The 17,511-nt window shown below is 38.8% G+C and overlaps 1 protein-coding gene across 2 annotated transcripts in view; it reads left to right on the top strand.

The window, feature by feature from the left end:
* Positions 1 to 2,513: 2,513 nt before the first annotated feature.
* The window catches only part of LOC122970462, a 28,558-nt gene continuing 13,560 nt past the window's right edge, over positions 2,514 to 17,511 (top strand). Inside the window, exons 1-8 of one of the 2 annotated variants that reach the window (XM_044336609.1) lie at positions 2,514 to 2,692; positions 8,574 to 8,635; positions 9,018 to 9,038; positions 9,204 to 9,476; positions 10,232 to 10,319; positions 10,545 to 10,774; positions 11,847 to 12,134; positions 12,990 to 13,168. In XM_044336609.1, coding sequence (XP_044192544.1) covers positions 8,590 to 8,635; positions 9,018 to 9,038; positions 9,204 to 9,476; positions 10,232 to 10,319; positions 10,545 to 10,774; positions 11,847 to 12,134; positions 12,990 to 13,168 — 1,125 coding nt within the window. In that variant the 5' untranslated portion in view covers positions 2,514 to 2,692; positions 8,574 to 8,589. Of the gene's footprint in view, positions 2,693 to 3,389; positions 3,842 to 8,573; positions 8,636 to 9,017; positions 9,039 to 9,203; positions 9,477 to 10,231; positions 10,320 to 10,544; positions 10,775 to 11,846; positions 12,135 to 12,989; positions 13,169 to 17,511 lie in introns of those variants that run through there. The other variant, XM_044336610.1, reaches the window with a different exon arrangement.

Genomic DNA, 17,511 nt, shown 5'->3' with positions numbered 1-17,511 from the left:
CAGACCAACCCTCATAACAGGGATGAATGTTTTGTTTTTTTGTTTGACAAATGGATAAAAACAATTAATTGATTATCAAAGTTGCTATTGATTCATATCCTATTTTATTCTAATGTTCTATCAACTACTCGGTAAACTGACTAATTGTTTCAACACTATTTCACTGATTTCATGCAGGAAATTACAGCAATCCTGGAGCTGAATGTAATATTGTATTAGACTAGATTATAGACATTATTAGATGACATCACAAATTTGAATTTTAGCAAAATAATTTTTGGATTTGGGAGAGATTTGTTCATGTTCACTAACATTTTGAACCATCTTAGAGCATGGGATGGGATGGGACATTGTACTGACACAATGTACAAAACTGTTTTTGCTTCCATTGATGTCTGTTGAAGTAATCTGAATGAGGAAAAAATAAATACATTCTAGTAAAGTATTCTGTTTGAGCTCTTATTGGGTTGATCAGCTTCAGACCCACGTTATAATTCAATATGGCTGTTCATTGGTTTATTAATTCTGAAACTTTAAGGATAACACTGTAAAAATAGTGAATTACTTGGTAAAGCAAGCAGTAAAAGGTAATTTTATGATATATTCTGGTTATTAAACATCTTGAAATCTCATACATCTCAAATGAGGATCTGCATTGCATGGATTGCACAATATTGTAAAATGTCAGTTGAAAAATGTATATGTTTATTCAGTGTAAAAGAAGTTGACATAAAGGTACTTTTACATAGACCTTCTGGTTTTTGTACATTCAGAACCCCATACATTAATGTGAAATGTCTGTAGATATATTGGATAGTTGCTTTTAAATACTATCAAATAATGTTTATATGAAATAAACCCCATACATTAATGGGAAAAGCCTATAAATGCATTGGATAGTTGCTTGTAATTACTGTCAAATAATGTTAATGTAAAGTTATGTTTTTGTAAACTATTATCACATGATCTTATTTTTTGTACAGTATAAAACCAACGTTTACCAGGGATTTACTGTAAATAGATTGGATAATCACATAAAATAAAAGCCCAAAGCTCTCAAGATACTGTTAATGGGTGTTAAAAGAGAGTAATTTGAATGTAATTTTACATAATTTTTCTGTGTTTTACATCCAGAAATCTATTCTTTGATGAGGAGTTCTTGTGGATGGATTGGATAATTTACCAAAGATTACTGTATGAAAACAAGAGTCCTCATTTAAATTAGGTAATTTTAAGGTAGTTCTGCAATCTTTTTCATTTTTTGTGCAGATTTATACATTTGTTTAACATTCTAGCAATGTCTTACAATGAGATTTTATTTTTATATTACAATGGTTGGACTGTAAAAATGCAGACAATGTCCAAAGTAAATATCCGTATTTTTAAAATAAATCTTTGTAGAATAACTAAAGGTTTTTCACTGTTATTTGACGGTAAGTGTTTGGCAACTTTTGCTGCCAGACATTTTACCATTTTTTGTACGATTTTTTTTTTATAGTGTGGTTTATTGGCTTATCCACCTGTCCCCAGTTTGAACTTCGCATCTCTCTCTCTCTCTCTCTCTCTCTCTCTCTCTCTCTCTCTCTCTCTCTCCCTCTCTCTCTTTCTCTCTCTCTCTCCCTCTCTCATACGCGCGCGCGCACGCACACACACACACACACACACACACACACACACACACACACACACACACACACCCACCGTGTAACACTAACGTACTTTGATAGAGAGTCTCAGTCATTTTATGTCAAGTCTACGTAATTAGGTCTATACGACTCATTAAATGGAATTAAAACTGAAAAAGGATCTGCAAGTGAGTGTATTATATCAGTGGTGTGAGTGTATGTGTGTGTTGGGGGGGAGGGGTGGGGGTCCATAATTACAGTAAGTACATAAATAACACTCATTACATTGAAATGAAATTGTGAATCATGAGCTTAGATAGCGCCCGCATCACGGGAGCTGATGGGGTGAAGGCTGGTCATTCAGCACCACGGACAGCGGCAGCGGCAGCAGCAGGGGCGGAGAGAAGGAAATCAGGACCCTGGACAGCGACAGTAACGCTACAAAGGGAGAAGGACGGGTCAGAAGATTAAAACCCCTTGGACAAAGGTAGCTAACAAACTTGTACAAACTTTAATAAATTATTTATTTTAGATTGTTCACTACTAGCAATTACTACGTTACAGTATGGATCGACTGAACTGCCTATGCATGGAACTTAATGTTAATTGTTTACAGGTGGTTTAAGGTGATAAGTGTAGCAGATTTACCTCGAAATTATTTTTGAAACAATGTGGCCTTGTATATGCTGCATCCTAGAAAAAAATACAACTGACAAAAGGTTGTTTTGAATTTATGTTTACATTGGAATTTCTGTTAATATATTAGACATCACATGGCTATAATGGTGTCATATTTTGTCATTAGAGGAGGTTGCATTTGTTGGAGCGCTGCCCCTTTAAGACTACGTTTTGGGATGAAGTTCAGACGAAGTTCTGGGAAAACAAGTATATGTGTGTTGTAGCTTGACAAAAAAGACAGTCTTTGTAGGCCGGAAGTTTTGTTTTGAACATTCTTTGTAACTAAACCCAGCCTTAAATAAAAGTTGTCACAAGAAAATGGACAGAAGGCCTCGTCCGTTTTAAGGGTGCAACATATACAAACTACACTAAGAAGATTTTCATTTTCGGTGAGTGTTGATGCAACTGTAGCATTAGCTAGGCGTGGTAGCTAATTAACGTTAGCTCGTTTATTTTGTAGAAAACTCCTTCTCCGGCTGACTTTTTAATGTTGTCAGCTGACTGGTATTAAAAAGGGTCTTGAATATACATTTAATGGCTACAAACATGATGTATATGTATATTTAGTGCTACTTTAGATCGTATTGATGCAAAAAAAGACTTTCCCTGCTAAAGAAAAAAAAGAAGTAGCCAACAACTCAGAACTGATAATGAAATAACTTTTAGATTGAAGGACAAGTTCACAATTTTTCAAGTCTGTGTTTAAACAACAGTCAGGAGCCAAAATCAACATTGAAACAAGCTTATAAAGCTTATATAAGCTTATATTAGCAGTCTAAATTAGTCATATCAAGTGCATCCCTGCCACATTTAGAGTCTTTTTAATCCCTCTGTGTTTTTTGTGAGCTGCGGTGGAAGTATAGTAACAAAAAGAGGAACTTTGACCCTAAAAAGACTAATGTTGAAGGATATCTACTTGATTTGGCTCATTTGAACGACTGAAGCTTCATATTAGCTTCAGATAAACATTTAAATACATGTTTGGATTTTGTCCTCCATCACTTACATTGTAAGTGCATTATGAAGGGTTCTTCTAATGGTCAGTATGAACAGGAGGAATCATTACAGCAAGAAAAACATGTTTCAATGCTCGTTTGTTGTTTTAAGACTTAAAATTGTGAACTCATCTTTTAACATCACAAACGTGGCGTCTAAGAGTGAAAAGCTGGAGGAGGAATCCCCATGCGGCCTTTTTTGAGCAGATGAGTGGACATCAGGTTTGAGAAATCGTGCATGTGTAACGGTCACCTGAGGTTAAACTGCGGAGAGGCTGCTTTGTGGCTCCGAGCCAGATATGACGGAGTTTACCGATGCTTCCCGAGTATCGCCGATCTCTATTGGTCCACAAACCCGACATCAACCGAAGCTCTCCATCAACTCCCGATCCCATTGAAGTCTGTTGTTGTCGGGGGTTGGGGGTGAGGGGCTGGACTAAATTTATGAAATAGAGAAGAAAAAAAAAAGAGGCGATATCCAGAAAACCATCACTCCTGAGCCCCTCCCTGTCCAGTGATTTTCGGCTTCAAGGCTTGACAAAGGTAATTACCATCATCCAATTATGATTACATATCACAACTATTGGTCTTTTTTTTGGCAGTACTTCGTTATACCAGGGATGTAATGGGTTAAATTATGCAGTTTTTCCTTCTCTGTTTTGAGTATTTGCTTGTATTGAGCGGTCCCGTACGACAGAAACGGCTGATTTAGGGCGTGTAACCAACAGCAACGCAGCGGAGCCGCGCAGCATGGCAGTAATTACAGGCATCTTCACACAAGAACAAAACAATTAACGGTTCCCAGACATGTTACAGAACGGGTAAACTTTCTGTTGTTGCCTGGGGGGAAACGATAAGATTCAGAGTATTCAGGCAGGAATCCAAGCGTTTGCTTAGACGAGACATTATTTAATCAGGTATCTGTGCACCGAATGGCCTCATTTCTTCTGCCAATTTGACGTTCATTCTGTAAAATCTCTAGTAATTCTTCTGCTGTCTTGGACTCAGTGAAGATTAACACATTAATCTCACTCTGATGCTTGTACACGAATCACCAAGTGGTTTTTAAAACATGGTGCACTAATAATTGTGCGTCTGTTGCCCCAGACTGTGGTGCATTATCATGTCCTGTGTGCGGAATATACCCGTCTGAATCTAGAGGTATTTTCTAGACCATCCCAGTTACGCAATGCACTTGGGGACTACTGCACATATTAGAGCCGCTGACTAAGTGTTTGTCACATTGAAGAGTCATTTACAGTGTGTCGTGTGAATGACTACGGCGAGGAATGAGAGGACAGTCCTCCTGATAATCTGATGTCAAATAAAAAGAAAAACATATGAGTCACCAAACTATGATGTTAGATGGAGGAATTATCATCTGATATATCATTTGTTTTGAAACAGCCGCATATCTTTGCTTCATCTTCAGCTAAACCTGCAGATTGGAGGCTTCCTCTGTGATCTGTGAGGAAACAAAATAGCACAAGAGACAGAGAGAGAGAGAGATAAAGAGAGGGAGAGATGAAAGGCTTTATTCACAGACATAAAAATGAATGATATTATGCACAGACTCAAGCATAAGAGCGTCTGACTGTGGTGATTATATCCAACCACAACCTCTCTTTCATTCTTCATTCATTCTCTCCCTCTTATGTCCTCCATCCTTCCATCTTGGAAATCCCTGTAACGGGACAACCCCCATTCATGACACACCCTTAGCTGCACCAGCAGCTGCTCCTGGCTTTATTGGATGCGTACAGGGTGAGGAGGAGGAGGAGGAGGAGGAAGGGGAGTGGGGGTGGGTGGGAGGGGGTGTAGAAGAGGAAAGTGCTGGGGGCAAGCCAGTCCAGAGAAGGGACCCACTTTTAAGGTTGCACTCATGTCGGTATCTTTTGATTGAAGGTGCTAGTATCTTGAGTATCTTGGATATGTAAGCACATGGAGACTGCAACAAAAAATTTTAACATTAAAGGACACTTATACTTTAAATGAAATAAGCAGCAATAGTAGAGAGAGCTGCAGTGGTCCAGGATATCATCAAACCAATGAATCACTCTGACTGACCTTAAATGTATCAGTTAAGGATAATTAAAGAGTATTGTGGAGAAAAATGGAAAATAATGCATTTTGAGGCAGAAGTGTTTCAGAAGAGATAAAAGAAGAGTCAGGAAGGAAGAGAAAGAGAGAAGCAGAAAGATGAGACAGAGAGACAATACTGTAACTAGAGGAGGATGAAGGCGTGATGCTACCGCCCGCTCGACTTGTGTGGGAGAGATGAAGGGGGGAAAAAAAAAAAGGCTCTTAAGTCTGTCAGTCAGGATGGATGTCAGGCTGATGAGATCACCCTGAAAGATGTAACCCTCCGTGCCTCTCACCGCGAGGAGGCTGCTGGATGTGTCACACGCACAACAGTAAATGCCGCGCCTCATGCTGTTCGATTGATCTAATTGGTCACAAAGGGAGACAGGAGAGCGGCGACCCCATAGAGAGCCTGACTTTTAAAACGGACAGCTCGCCTTCAGCTAAAGAACAGCGGTTACGTCTGTGTCTCAGGTTCTTTAGCTGATGCTTTTGTCCAGGACACTCCATGATGTAAAAGTATCCTTTATAAAAATTCACCTTTTAATTACAGCGTCCCCCTCCTGAGGCAGCTTGTATAATGTCTATAAATGCCTGGCAAAATACATCAAACTCAAACCGGTTGTGTCTGAAATATGTCTGAGAAATGTGTCTCTGAGAATGTTTTTGTGTTTTATTCATAGTGGCCTCCATTATCACAGCAGGATTTTTCTTTTTGGGCTGTGAGGTTTCAAGGAGTCATCCGTCTAGTGGGCGAGAAAAAGGCCTCTAGTTGGCCTTATTTAGCCTTCTTCCAGCGCTTTGTGTTGCGTTTGACTGCACGTCATCGGAAACATTTTTCATGTGTCAGTTCTTGAATGTATGTGCGTGCGTGTGCGCGCCTTGAGAATGACACACGGTATGACCTTTATATAATCGACAGCGACCTTTCATTTTCTCGCCAGATGTATAGTTCTCTCCGTCCATGAATCAAACCTGTGATTTGTGCCCTCGCAGCACGCCGGCACAAGCGCTCACACGTGCAATAAGCTAATGGCTCTGTAGAACATTAAAGTGTGACCATTCATCTTGCTTCATAGGGCACCGATTAGAAAATATGCTATGATTACTGTGTTCGGCTAAAGGACTAAGAGCCTCTTGAGCAATTTTTCTGCCCACTTTAATGCTAGGTCGTCATTTTGAAGTCACTTTACATTTGTTGACGTGCGAAGGGAAAGTAGATGGGCTTTCTTCTTTTCTTTTCTTTTTTTTTCTTTTGAATAGCGCTCTGATCCCTCATCTGAGGAAGCTGGCAGAAACTCGATGGCTTTTTATTGTTCTCTTTCATAGGGTCTAAAGATGCAGCGATTTGCTATATTCCTTAATGGTGCAGTCAATACAAACAGGAAAATTACTCATAATTCCCAATATGGTGCAGAACTCTGAAACACGCTTCACACTTTCTAACTTTTTGCAAACTGGGAATCTGTAATACAGCATATACTAAGCTCAAAGTGATCTTGTGGTCTTGTTACAGGCTTATGATGGTCAGTAAGTCTGCAGATCTACATTACTCCATCACCCCTTTAGCATTTCTTCCCTTCCTTAATTGCTCAACATGTTGGTTTTTTGAAGTAATGTTAGCCATCCCATTAGCGCTGTTGTTGTCGAGAATGCGGTGAGGTCGGAAATGACTTGGATTGCTTGTCGTTCACTATGTGTCAGCCTAATTGTGGGTGCAGTTTCGATGCAGTGGAGTTGTGCTGTAGAAGAATATGGATCCTGTCAATGTTAAGAGAGAACAGATGGGTGAGTAGAGAACGTAGCATCTGCTATTATTTTCACACACCCACTGGCAGTTATTTAAAGGATATTTTGAGATTTTTTTTTTCAGGTCCATAAAAAAAACTCTTTTGTAAGTTGAAAGAGTTCAATATGTTCACTCCTGATCTCCATACTGGCCTTGAACTGACACCTACCTAATAATGACTACACTGTTAGAGATGGGGGAAAAAATTCACAATGCTAATACGCCAAAGCTAATATGACGCTTCAGCTGTTACAATTAGCCAATAAGGCAATCATGTATATTTATTACCAGAGCTTTGTCTGAACAACAAACCTACAACCTACATGGCACTGTCCAGGTAAACTCTGAACTTCAGTATGTGATTTTAAACAGAAAATGACTGTGGTGAATGATTACAGCAACTAACAACTCTCTCAAAACACGTATGTGCATGTGAGTATTGTATTAACATTAAAAATGTGAATCTATCCTTTAACTTCTGTGCCAGAGAAAAGCAAAAATTATCTACTTGGAAAATGACTACTGGAAAACATAAAATACAGAAATTTTACATGCAGATGCCATTCTTGTGGCAAGTGGTCATTTGTTGTGGTCCTGTTGTTGTTTTGGGGATCTGAACGTCCTTCTCACTTAGTTCAGAGCTACTTGAGTCTGACTTGTCCCGGCCTTGGCGTCCTTTGAAAAGTTTGTTTTGCAATGCTGTTTTCTTTGCTAATTCTCTTTTTTGTTGTTTCTTTACGTGTCTCTCCCTCTATCCATATATCTAATTATCCTTATAATTTAATTTATATAATTAACCTCATTATATCTGTGCTACTACCGCTTAATCTAGTCCAGCGCAGTATCCTTCCCCCCTTCTTCCTTCCTCATGTCTCTCTCTGGTTTGTGGTCATGTGTCGTGAGCGGAGAGCCGATTCACTCATCGCACCGCAGGAGACATGAAGAGCTGCTATTCGGCTCAACGCACAAAGTGATGCTTCCCTCTCCCTCTAAGACACTTAATCTATACAACTTGGCCTAATAGGATATTTTACTTTATAGCATCACTGTAGATGTTTGTGTCAAGGAGCATAAGCAGTGCTATTTCTTATCTTGTGAAAGGGCTAATTTGTGAAATGCTATTGGTGCAGAGCAGGAGGGGGCACACTTCTCTTAGACTTGAGGATCCAGATTGAAGCTGGCATACATTTACCTCACAGAGGTGTTTTACAAATAAGCACTTAAACCAAATTCCTTTAATGATGATGTTTACCTTTTTAAACATAAAGATTCTCATGTCAAATGAATTATAATATCTTCATGTGAGTGCCATAAAGACATGGCAGATATCTCTCTTTTTTTTTTTAGAAACTTAATTATGCTATAAAAACATCTTTATTTGGTGTGTGGGTTTCTTTTTTTCAGAGACCAACTCTTCAAGATGAAAGTAATCAGCGCTGCAGTGCTTAGCGCCCTGTTCTGCACTGGTAAGCACAAACGTAATCAGTCACTTGGGATTGGGTTGGATAAATGAATGGCTGAAACAGACCTCCTACAAAACCGAATTTGTTTCAACTGAATGATCAGCAGAGATTCTATGAAAACCACACCAAAGAAACGTAACTTATCGTGTGATCTATTTAATTTGCGCTTATTTGCTTTCCTTTCTTTTCTTATGAGTCGTCAGCTTGTATTTACATCTGGTCTATTTTTAGCTGTCATTATGTAGGGCATTTACATTTCAAAAGTTGTTTGGTTTTGCAGTAAGAACAAAGGAACCGTGGCTTATTTAGAGATCTTTGCACATATCAGTAGGCAACTAAAAAAAGATGCATTTTAAAATAACCTCTCTATTTTTTTCTTTCACAGTTGTGTCAGCATCTTTGAAAGGTAAAATAGCATGCTTGTTTGGATTGTAATGCATGACCAGGAATGTTTTTCGAGAATTAATAGATTATATGCAGTGATGAGAGGTTCACTGGTTCAAATCAGAGGGGATATTTGGGAAGACGAAGGCTTTCTTTTAACCTAAAAACATTTGGATCGTCCCTCCAGTCAAAGAAGAACACAGGACAGCCTTCTTCGGTGAGGACATTCACATCGACGTCCCGTCCGGCAACGTCGGAGAGGTTGTGTTTAAATCCAGGATGAATAAGTCCTCTAACGTGGTTCTGCTACAAGCGGGCCAAGTGGTGAACCCACGCGGCAGCCTCAATACTCTGGGCCACTTGGTTCTGGAGGATGTACAGGAGGAGGACGAGGGCATGTACATCATCAAGAACACCAACAACACCAACATAGAGAAGCACCTCATCCTCGTTGTTAGAGGTACGCATTCTTATCCAGAGGTAGGGAGAGTGTTTCCCAACTCGAAGTCCGACTCGGAGCTGTTGGTTACTTGTTGGTGAATAGAATTACATCTCTGACGTTCAGAGGGAGATAAACAAGATGCACAAGTTGATGTTGCCGATGGAGACACACAACACATTCTGTACAGTCTCGCAACACAACTGTGGAATGAATTACACATCTATTTTATCATCATTTTGGATTTTTTTTAAGTGTACTATATGAACAATGGCAATAATCTCTTTTTTCTGTGCTCATTGAAAATCAGATTTTTTGGGGGGCGGGTCTATGAGCATGATCTGTGACATCACAACTAGTTTGGAAGCCAATTCTGGTCTAGTATTCAACTTACACAAGTGTTATGTGGAGACAGTGCACATACACTTGAATGGACTTCACAGTGAAGTAGGAGACATTTTGTGTCCAGCAGTTAAATTACTGAAATGAAATATTTGAATATTTGCATATTCATAGATTAGGGAGAAGGTGTAAGGATGCCATTTTAGGGATTTTGAAGTAGTAATTATACTTTTTTTGTGTGAAAAGAACAAGTCAGACATACATTATTGTGTCAAATATATTATTTGTCTTAATACTTGTCTGGGGGGGAACTCTGCTCAATAAAGAACAGAGCTGTTTTGTTCACAATGATTTTCAAAACACCAAGACAATGTTATAGCCTCTGTCTCAAAGATCCTGCTTTTACCTTTATTTCCTCTCCCTTTTATGATTAGACTGTGCTGTGGAGCAGGTGGTCAAGTATGGAGACCCCTACTACATTCACCTCAACCACGTTGAAGGCCCGATCACCCTGGAGTTCAGGTACAGTCGGCGAAAGTGCGACAAGCAAGGAATCAAAAGTGATTCGGTTAAATGTAATCAACCACACCACAATCAGCGATGTCACAACAGGTGTTCTCAATCAGCAGTTAAAGGCAAAACAACTGCTGAGACATCACTGATTGGGTTGTTAGTTTGGAACTGATTGATTATATTTTAATTTGGGTAATATCAATTCAATTCTATTTTTTTATTTACCACGTTAAGGCCCAGTCTCGTCCAGCAGACCAATCAGTCTGACATACAGCATGCTACAGAGCCTCCAGCCGTGGTGCTGTACAACCAGACGGCGGTGACAGCAGAGGAATATGTGGGACGTCTTAGCGTTTCAGAGAAACGGGTGACACTGCACGCTGTCAGGATGGCAGATGAGGGGAGCTTCACAGTGCTGGACCGAGAGGGCAAAGTCAGGAGGAGGAACTGTCTGAATATCAGAGGTGAAGAGAGATTTGTGCTTTGCTGTATCCTCCCAGGTTTCGTTGATTGATCCATCCATCAGTCCGGTTTGGACATACATGCTGGTTTTATGTGTGAATGTGTCTGATTTTAAGTGTAGTGTAGATGTGTGTGTGGTACTTGCGTAAATTTGTCTAAATTGCTGAGCCAGGTCTTTGATATAACCCTATATGTATATATATACTCCATTAAGTATGACTTTGCCTTCATGTTAAACCACTGTTGGGGTTTTTGTGCAGTTTCTATTTTCTTCTCACATTGCATTGTCTGCATTATTTCACTCTTGTGTCTTGCAAAAATACTTTAAGAATAAACTTAATGCCTTGATCTCCAAAAAGTTTTTGTTTTATCGACTCAAAATGAAGTTAAAGTTGCCTGCAATAATATTGGGCCATTGCAGCAGTAAAGAATAAGATGTAGATAAAAATATATCAAAAACAGATTTAAATGGCTTTCTTATGCTAAAAAAGAACACTTGCCTGGTTACCACATCAAAAGTATGTATAGCTGTTGAAAAACCTGCCAACTTAATGGTAAAATCAAAATGCTTACATGCTCACAATGAGAACATGCTGATGTTTAGCAGGTAATGTTTACTATGTTCACCATCTTGGTTTAGTGTGACAGCATGCTCACTTAGCTAATTAGCGCTAACCATAAAGTGTAGTTGAAGCAGATGGGAAGTAGTTTTGCAGGTATTTGGTCACTGACCTGAATTTTGACCTGGTAATGGTGCTAGATGAAAAGTCAGGGGATCACGAAGTTATTAAAATTCATCCTGAGGGGAACATCAATTTCTGTACCAAATGGCATTTCATTTGTTTGTGCATTTCTCTAGATGTTTATACAATTAACTGCTAGCATCTTCAGCTATTAGCTTTTTACTTTCACAGTTAAAGAAAGGAAGAATGTTTTTGCTACACTGAGAAATCAGGGTTTCAAAATGAAAAAAGGTAAAAAAAAAAAAAAGGGGAATCATACAACTTTCTCCAGACAAGCTAATATGTATTACTATCTATTCACATACATATTTCTCCATTTGGTTCTTCACAGAGCACCAGATCTTCATGCACCTCTCCCATGGAGAAAACTTGAAGATTAAACTCTACCTGCACCATTCCAATGTCAACGTTGTCTACAGGCCCAAATCAGACAATCAGGACCGGGTCATCGTAGACCAGGGGGTTCTGATGACACCACTGGACCCTCTGCTGGAGGGCAGGCTGACAGTGGAGGGGTCCGAGCTCATCATGAAGAAGGTCCACGTTGCTGACACTGGTGTCTTCAAAGTATCAGACCTGGCTGGGTTTCCTGTGGCTCATGTCTACATAGAGGTAGAAGGTAAGAGACTCATGAGTGTCTATACCACCTGATATTGACCATTATCTTTCACATCTGTAGCCTAGCAACCTACCTAGGCTACACAAATCACTTGTTCTACTGAACAAACATAAATTGTTATGACTTTTTTGTCATTTATATTATCTTTGAGTATCTGAAAGAGCCTCCAATCAACTGTTGATCATGTTTATTGAAAGAGTTTACATCATTGCTATAGCATCATGCTAGTCAGAGTCAAGCAATTCAAAGTCATGGTGAATCATTCTCTGTGTACAGTAACTAAAGCATATGGGCAAATATTCAGAACTTTTCTCAAGCAAGTAAGAGTATCAGTGGACAAAGGTCAGAAACATGAGTTACTATTGATTTTACCCACAGGAAGAGATGGAGATAAATTGCTTTTATGATTTACCTCTTTTATGGAGCTATGTGAACTTAGTCACTTAACTTTTGTGTGAAAGATGGTCATAAATATTGATAATGAAGCTGATATGGTAACAGTGTGTCACAGATCACTTTCTACCTGTACCTGCACAGCTAAAGAGGAAAGGAGACCATATATAGGCATTGAAATAATGCATTCAGACAAAAAAAACTATGATTAATACGTTTATCTACCTTTCTATCTTTACCTAGACAACAATCAGTATTTGTGTGCAAGTTAACATGCTAATTAAAACAAGATTCATTTTTCAATACAAAAGGCAGAGATGGAAAATGAGTAGCTAGACAGCAAAGGCGGCATATGCCTAATAGAGGCCTTCCCCAGTTTGAATTGACATAGCTGCAGTCTCAAAAGCCTTATTATTTCTCTCTCTGGTTCTTTTTGCTCTCCTGTCCTCATCTCGCTCTTAGCTTATAAGCTGCCTGCCCTGACTGTAGCCATCCTCTCCATGCTGGGCCTGATCGCCTTCATGCTGCTGGTGTGCCTGCTGTCCTGTCTGTATAAAGTACATAAAAGAAACGAGAAGAACAAGAAACTCATGCTCATTGCTCAGCAGGCCGGCAAGGGAGAAGGCGAGGCTTTCAGACAGGTAACACATACCTACCGCATTACTATCACTCTTCATTGAGGAATACAGTAGGGCTCCTGTGGTGACAGCGTTCTTATGGAACAGTGCGCATTAAGCAAATTTAATACTTGTCATGTGGTAAGACTGAGGTGTGTGTTTGTGTGTGTGGAAGGGATGAAAAGGTGGAGGAGGGTTCTGTTCCTGCTGTGGGAGTCAGGATGGTCAGCTGGTCAACTAGCTCCCCTACAGTTCTGGATCTGGCTAATGCAGTCACAGCCAAATTAGAAAAAAATAAACATGGCTGACGATGACTGAGGGAAAAATAATATTTCTAGTGCTGCTCTCTGGGTCCCTTTTTTTCATGTTCATCGTACATGAACCCTCCAGAAACGCGAGAATGTCTGTCATATCTGCTGTTTGTGAACTAGTCATGATCAGGAGCTACTGTTAGTGAACTAAACATTTCAGCTTATCCTCCTGCTTAAGTCAATGTAAATCACTTGAGATAAGAGCAGCAACCAAAACCCAAAGTAGTAGTGTGAATGTCAAACAAAAGAGGAAATAGATTTATTCCATGTCAAAGTAACTGCTGCCAATCAAAAGATTCTTATTAGTTACCCTGTTGCCTGCAAATTTGTTTAAATATTAGTTTATATTTGTAAAAGATCAAGGTAGAAACCATATTTTATATAAGTCCACAAATGTGGAGGCCACATAGAGCCATTTTGACACATTTTCTCATTCTAAAATGTTACAGTCTTCATTTTTAAATAAGTGTAAGCACAAGATGCAACCTCCAGCCTGGCAGCAAGAGGTGCTATTTTCAAGGCTTTATCATTACACAGCGGAGAGCTGACTGGAAATGAGGAGGCAGAAAGAGAAGAGGATGACATGCAACAAATGTAAATAGCCGGACGTGAGCCGAGCATTACACAGTCAATGTCTTCGACCTCTAGGATGACATTAGATTATTTTGGTACCAGCTCCTGTAATTGCAGTGTGTTTGCACAGGAAACTAATAATAAGTTGGTAAATGAAAATGCTTTTTATCCTTTCTGGTAAAAAAAAAAAAAAAAAACATTACTTGATTTTTGAACACTAAATGTTTATAGAACATAGAGTACGCTGTGTTGTCACAGTCAGCATCCACCAAATATCCTAAAAACATACAACTGTTAGTTTCCATAATCGTATGTTTTATTGTAATGTTTTAGATCCAGTGTCTTTTTAAAATTATTCACAGAATTAGTTTGAAAAAGCCTTTCGAGGTGCCGTCATTATCATGCTATCATGCTTAAGTGTCAATTTTGACTAAAACTCTTCAATCATGAATTAATTCTGAAGGCTTTCAAAGCTTAAAACGTTTGATTGTTTTCCAATAGGCCTCGTGCAATCTTTGCTCTCCTTATATCCACCTGCTCGATACTGGCTGATTAACTGACTGATTGGATGATTTAGAGGAGTTGACAGTTAACCTGTCCTCTCCCCAGCATTCCCAGTAGGCTATTTGTTAACTAACTGAATTTATGGACCATTTAAAAACTCATTATAAACAGACGACTTATCCATTAAAAACACCTAAACACCAGGCTCAGAAACCGATTGCGCTACGGAGGGATAATAGTCTAATATGAGGACTAAAAGGTATAAGAAATATCCAGATCAGTTGTATAAGTGCTCAATAAAACATGCTGATTTCTTGTATAAGCCACAATATAATGTCCACAATATTTAATGTATCTGAAATATAGCAGGTCCAGTCCGACTTATCACCAAAGATAATCAAAATTCAAGATTTTGTCGTAATTCTGTTTTAATTCTGCTATCAAATATCTTTTTTAATATCAGTGGGACTGTTTTACTTATTTTAGAACAGAACCCTTAAATTAAAACTACATGACGTTTCAATAACTCAAAAAATGAAAGATCGACTGAATCATTGGATCATTTGAAATAACTGACAGTCAACTCATCCTCCGCAGTAAATTTATGGACCAATTAAACATCCACTGCAGACGGATGACTCACTCATTGTAAACAACTCAGCAAACGCAGCAGAGACTGATTATTTCGCAGAGATCATTAGATCATACCAAGCGTTTAGTCAATATGTCATATTACTCACTTAGAATATTAATGTCTTAATTGAGTTCACAGTTGTTTTGAGATGGGAGAATTATAAATGTTCTAGGTTTTAGATCAGAACTGGTCTAAATGTGTTAAGTTAATCCAGCTGTGTTTGTAAAGTTGCTCCACATATCAGTCACTCATTTATCTAATTGCACCTTCTTACTCTGCACTCGCTATAGACTGATACTGATCAATTCTTTGTATTTGTCTGTGATGTCAAATCGATATTACTTATGTTTGTCTCTGTTCTCTCTTTTTCTCTGTCACTGTGTGTTTGCAATGTCACCTTACATTCAGAGTTTACACGTCATGCTTTATAGACACACGTTCAGGTATTTGTGCAGCACAGCTAGCACTGCTACATGATAAACGACAGAAAACGTTTTGACGTGTCACATTAGGGAAAGCACAGGTGTAAATAATCAAATTAATGACGACTGAATTCCATTTAGATGTTTCGGTTTCGGGGTCCTGGTGCTGTCACACTGTCATGGTTTACTGGGACACCTGAATATCATGTTTATTAGAAACACTTGTGCTTTTCCTGCTATGACAACTCAAAACGTCTGCTGTGAAAAAGGTCTGCGGTCCTTATTTTTAGAGTTGTCATTTTGAGTTTGCATCACATTTGGGTGGGTATTTCTACTCAGTGCACTGGCATAGCACAACAAAGCCAAAAAAAAAAAAAAAAAAAGATAACACACAGCTGGCTTTGTAATATAAATGTAGGTAGGTGGGGTATTTTTAAGCTACCATTAATTTTAATTTCCATTCATCTTTTATTCCTACTCCTACTCTTGTTCAGTGATGCGTGGTATGTTTTGTATGAAAGTAAGTTGTAATCATGTTTTAATGATGTGCATCACGGTTGAGTATCAAGTGTCGAGTAAAAATTAAAATGCTCACAGTGGAACAGAGGCCTTTATGTGCTCAGAGCTGGATGTCTGTCCTTGGCGGCCCAGCTAACGCCTTTGCGTTGCACTGTTTCTCCCTCTTACTTTAAGGAGCCTCAAACGGAGCCTCTTCTTGGTGAGAGAACTGTGTTCTGGCCTCTTTGTTTCTGCTCTCTCTTCATGTCTAGAGAAATCTACTGCTTTTGTTGCAAATAAGTTCTTTGATCAACCAAGATCATTGGTGACAGTTTCAGAAATGTGTGTTCAGTATTTTGTAAATTGCGTTGCTTTTGAATGGATGAAAGCAATTTAAAAAATTGAGCACAGGCACACTAAATAAATCCTGGACACTGAGGAGAAACTGCTATCAATCTTAATGAACAAGCAGAAGTTGATCGAAGGCCTAATTTGACAAAAAGTCAATGAATTACCTTAAGTCGATTTGGCACCACGACTTGGGACAAACTGCCTCCGGGATCCTGACAGACTGAGCTGACTGAGCTTTGCTTGAGTATCCATTTTTTATGTAAAATTTTAAGTACATATTAGTTATTTTTTGTATTATGTGGTTTAGGATCAAATAGCTCCAAATTTTTCTACAGTGCCACATAAAACAATCTGTCTAAAAACATATGGTATGCTTTGAAAATGATTGGCAGTAGTCTGTTTTGCAGTTAAGGGGCTAAAACATGCAAAAACACCAGTATGGACCTTTTTAAAAGAAAACCGGTTTGCTTTCTTCCTTGAAATAAAGATCAATAGCAATGTTAAAGCTCAGGGAAAAGAAAAAGGAGGCCAATTGTAGGTCAGTTGATCTGTCTTATGGGATTATAGGTACAGTTTTGACCCAGGTCAGGGTGCACACTGCAGGAACATCCATTTTAACAAGTCATTTAATCCTACATTTACTTCTAAAGTCTTACATTTCTTAAAACAAGTGGAACATTTCAGCTGATGGCTGAGAACTGTTTCTTGGATCCTTTCCAGACCAGAAAAATGAGGCCACTTCTTTTTCACTTGATTTAAGAAGATTTGATTTTGGAAATTCATTATAGAGACTAAATGACCTGTTGAAATGGTTTATATATCTTCTTCATTGGTGTGTGTAACTGCAGCTGAGCGATGGTATTGGAGAAAGTGACGCTAACATCATGTGTGTGACTTTTCCTTTCATTTGTGAAATATTTATGCCACCCTTTCCTCCGCTCTCTACTTCCTCTCTTTCTTTTCTTGCTGATAAACAACTCAAACCAGACCAGCACTGCAGTTACTCATAAACAATTTAGTTGATAACTGCAGACAACATAGCTTCACTGCTGTAATTTACATACAGTATTAAGT

The sequence above is a fragment of the Thunnus albacares genome, chromosome 19 (genome assembly GCF_914725855.1).
Source record: "Thunnus albacares chromosome 19, fThuAlb1.1, whole genome shotgun sequence".
Taxonomy (NCBI): Eukaryota; Metazoa; Chordata; class Actinopteri; order Scombriformes; family Scombridae; genus Thunnus; species Thunnus albacares.
Note: the sequence above shows the minus strand (reverse complement) of the source record. Positions and strands in the feature narration are given on the sequence as shown.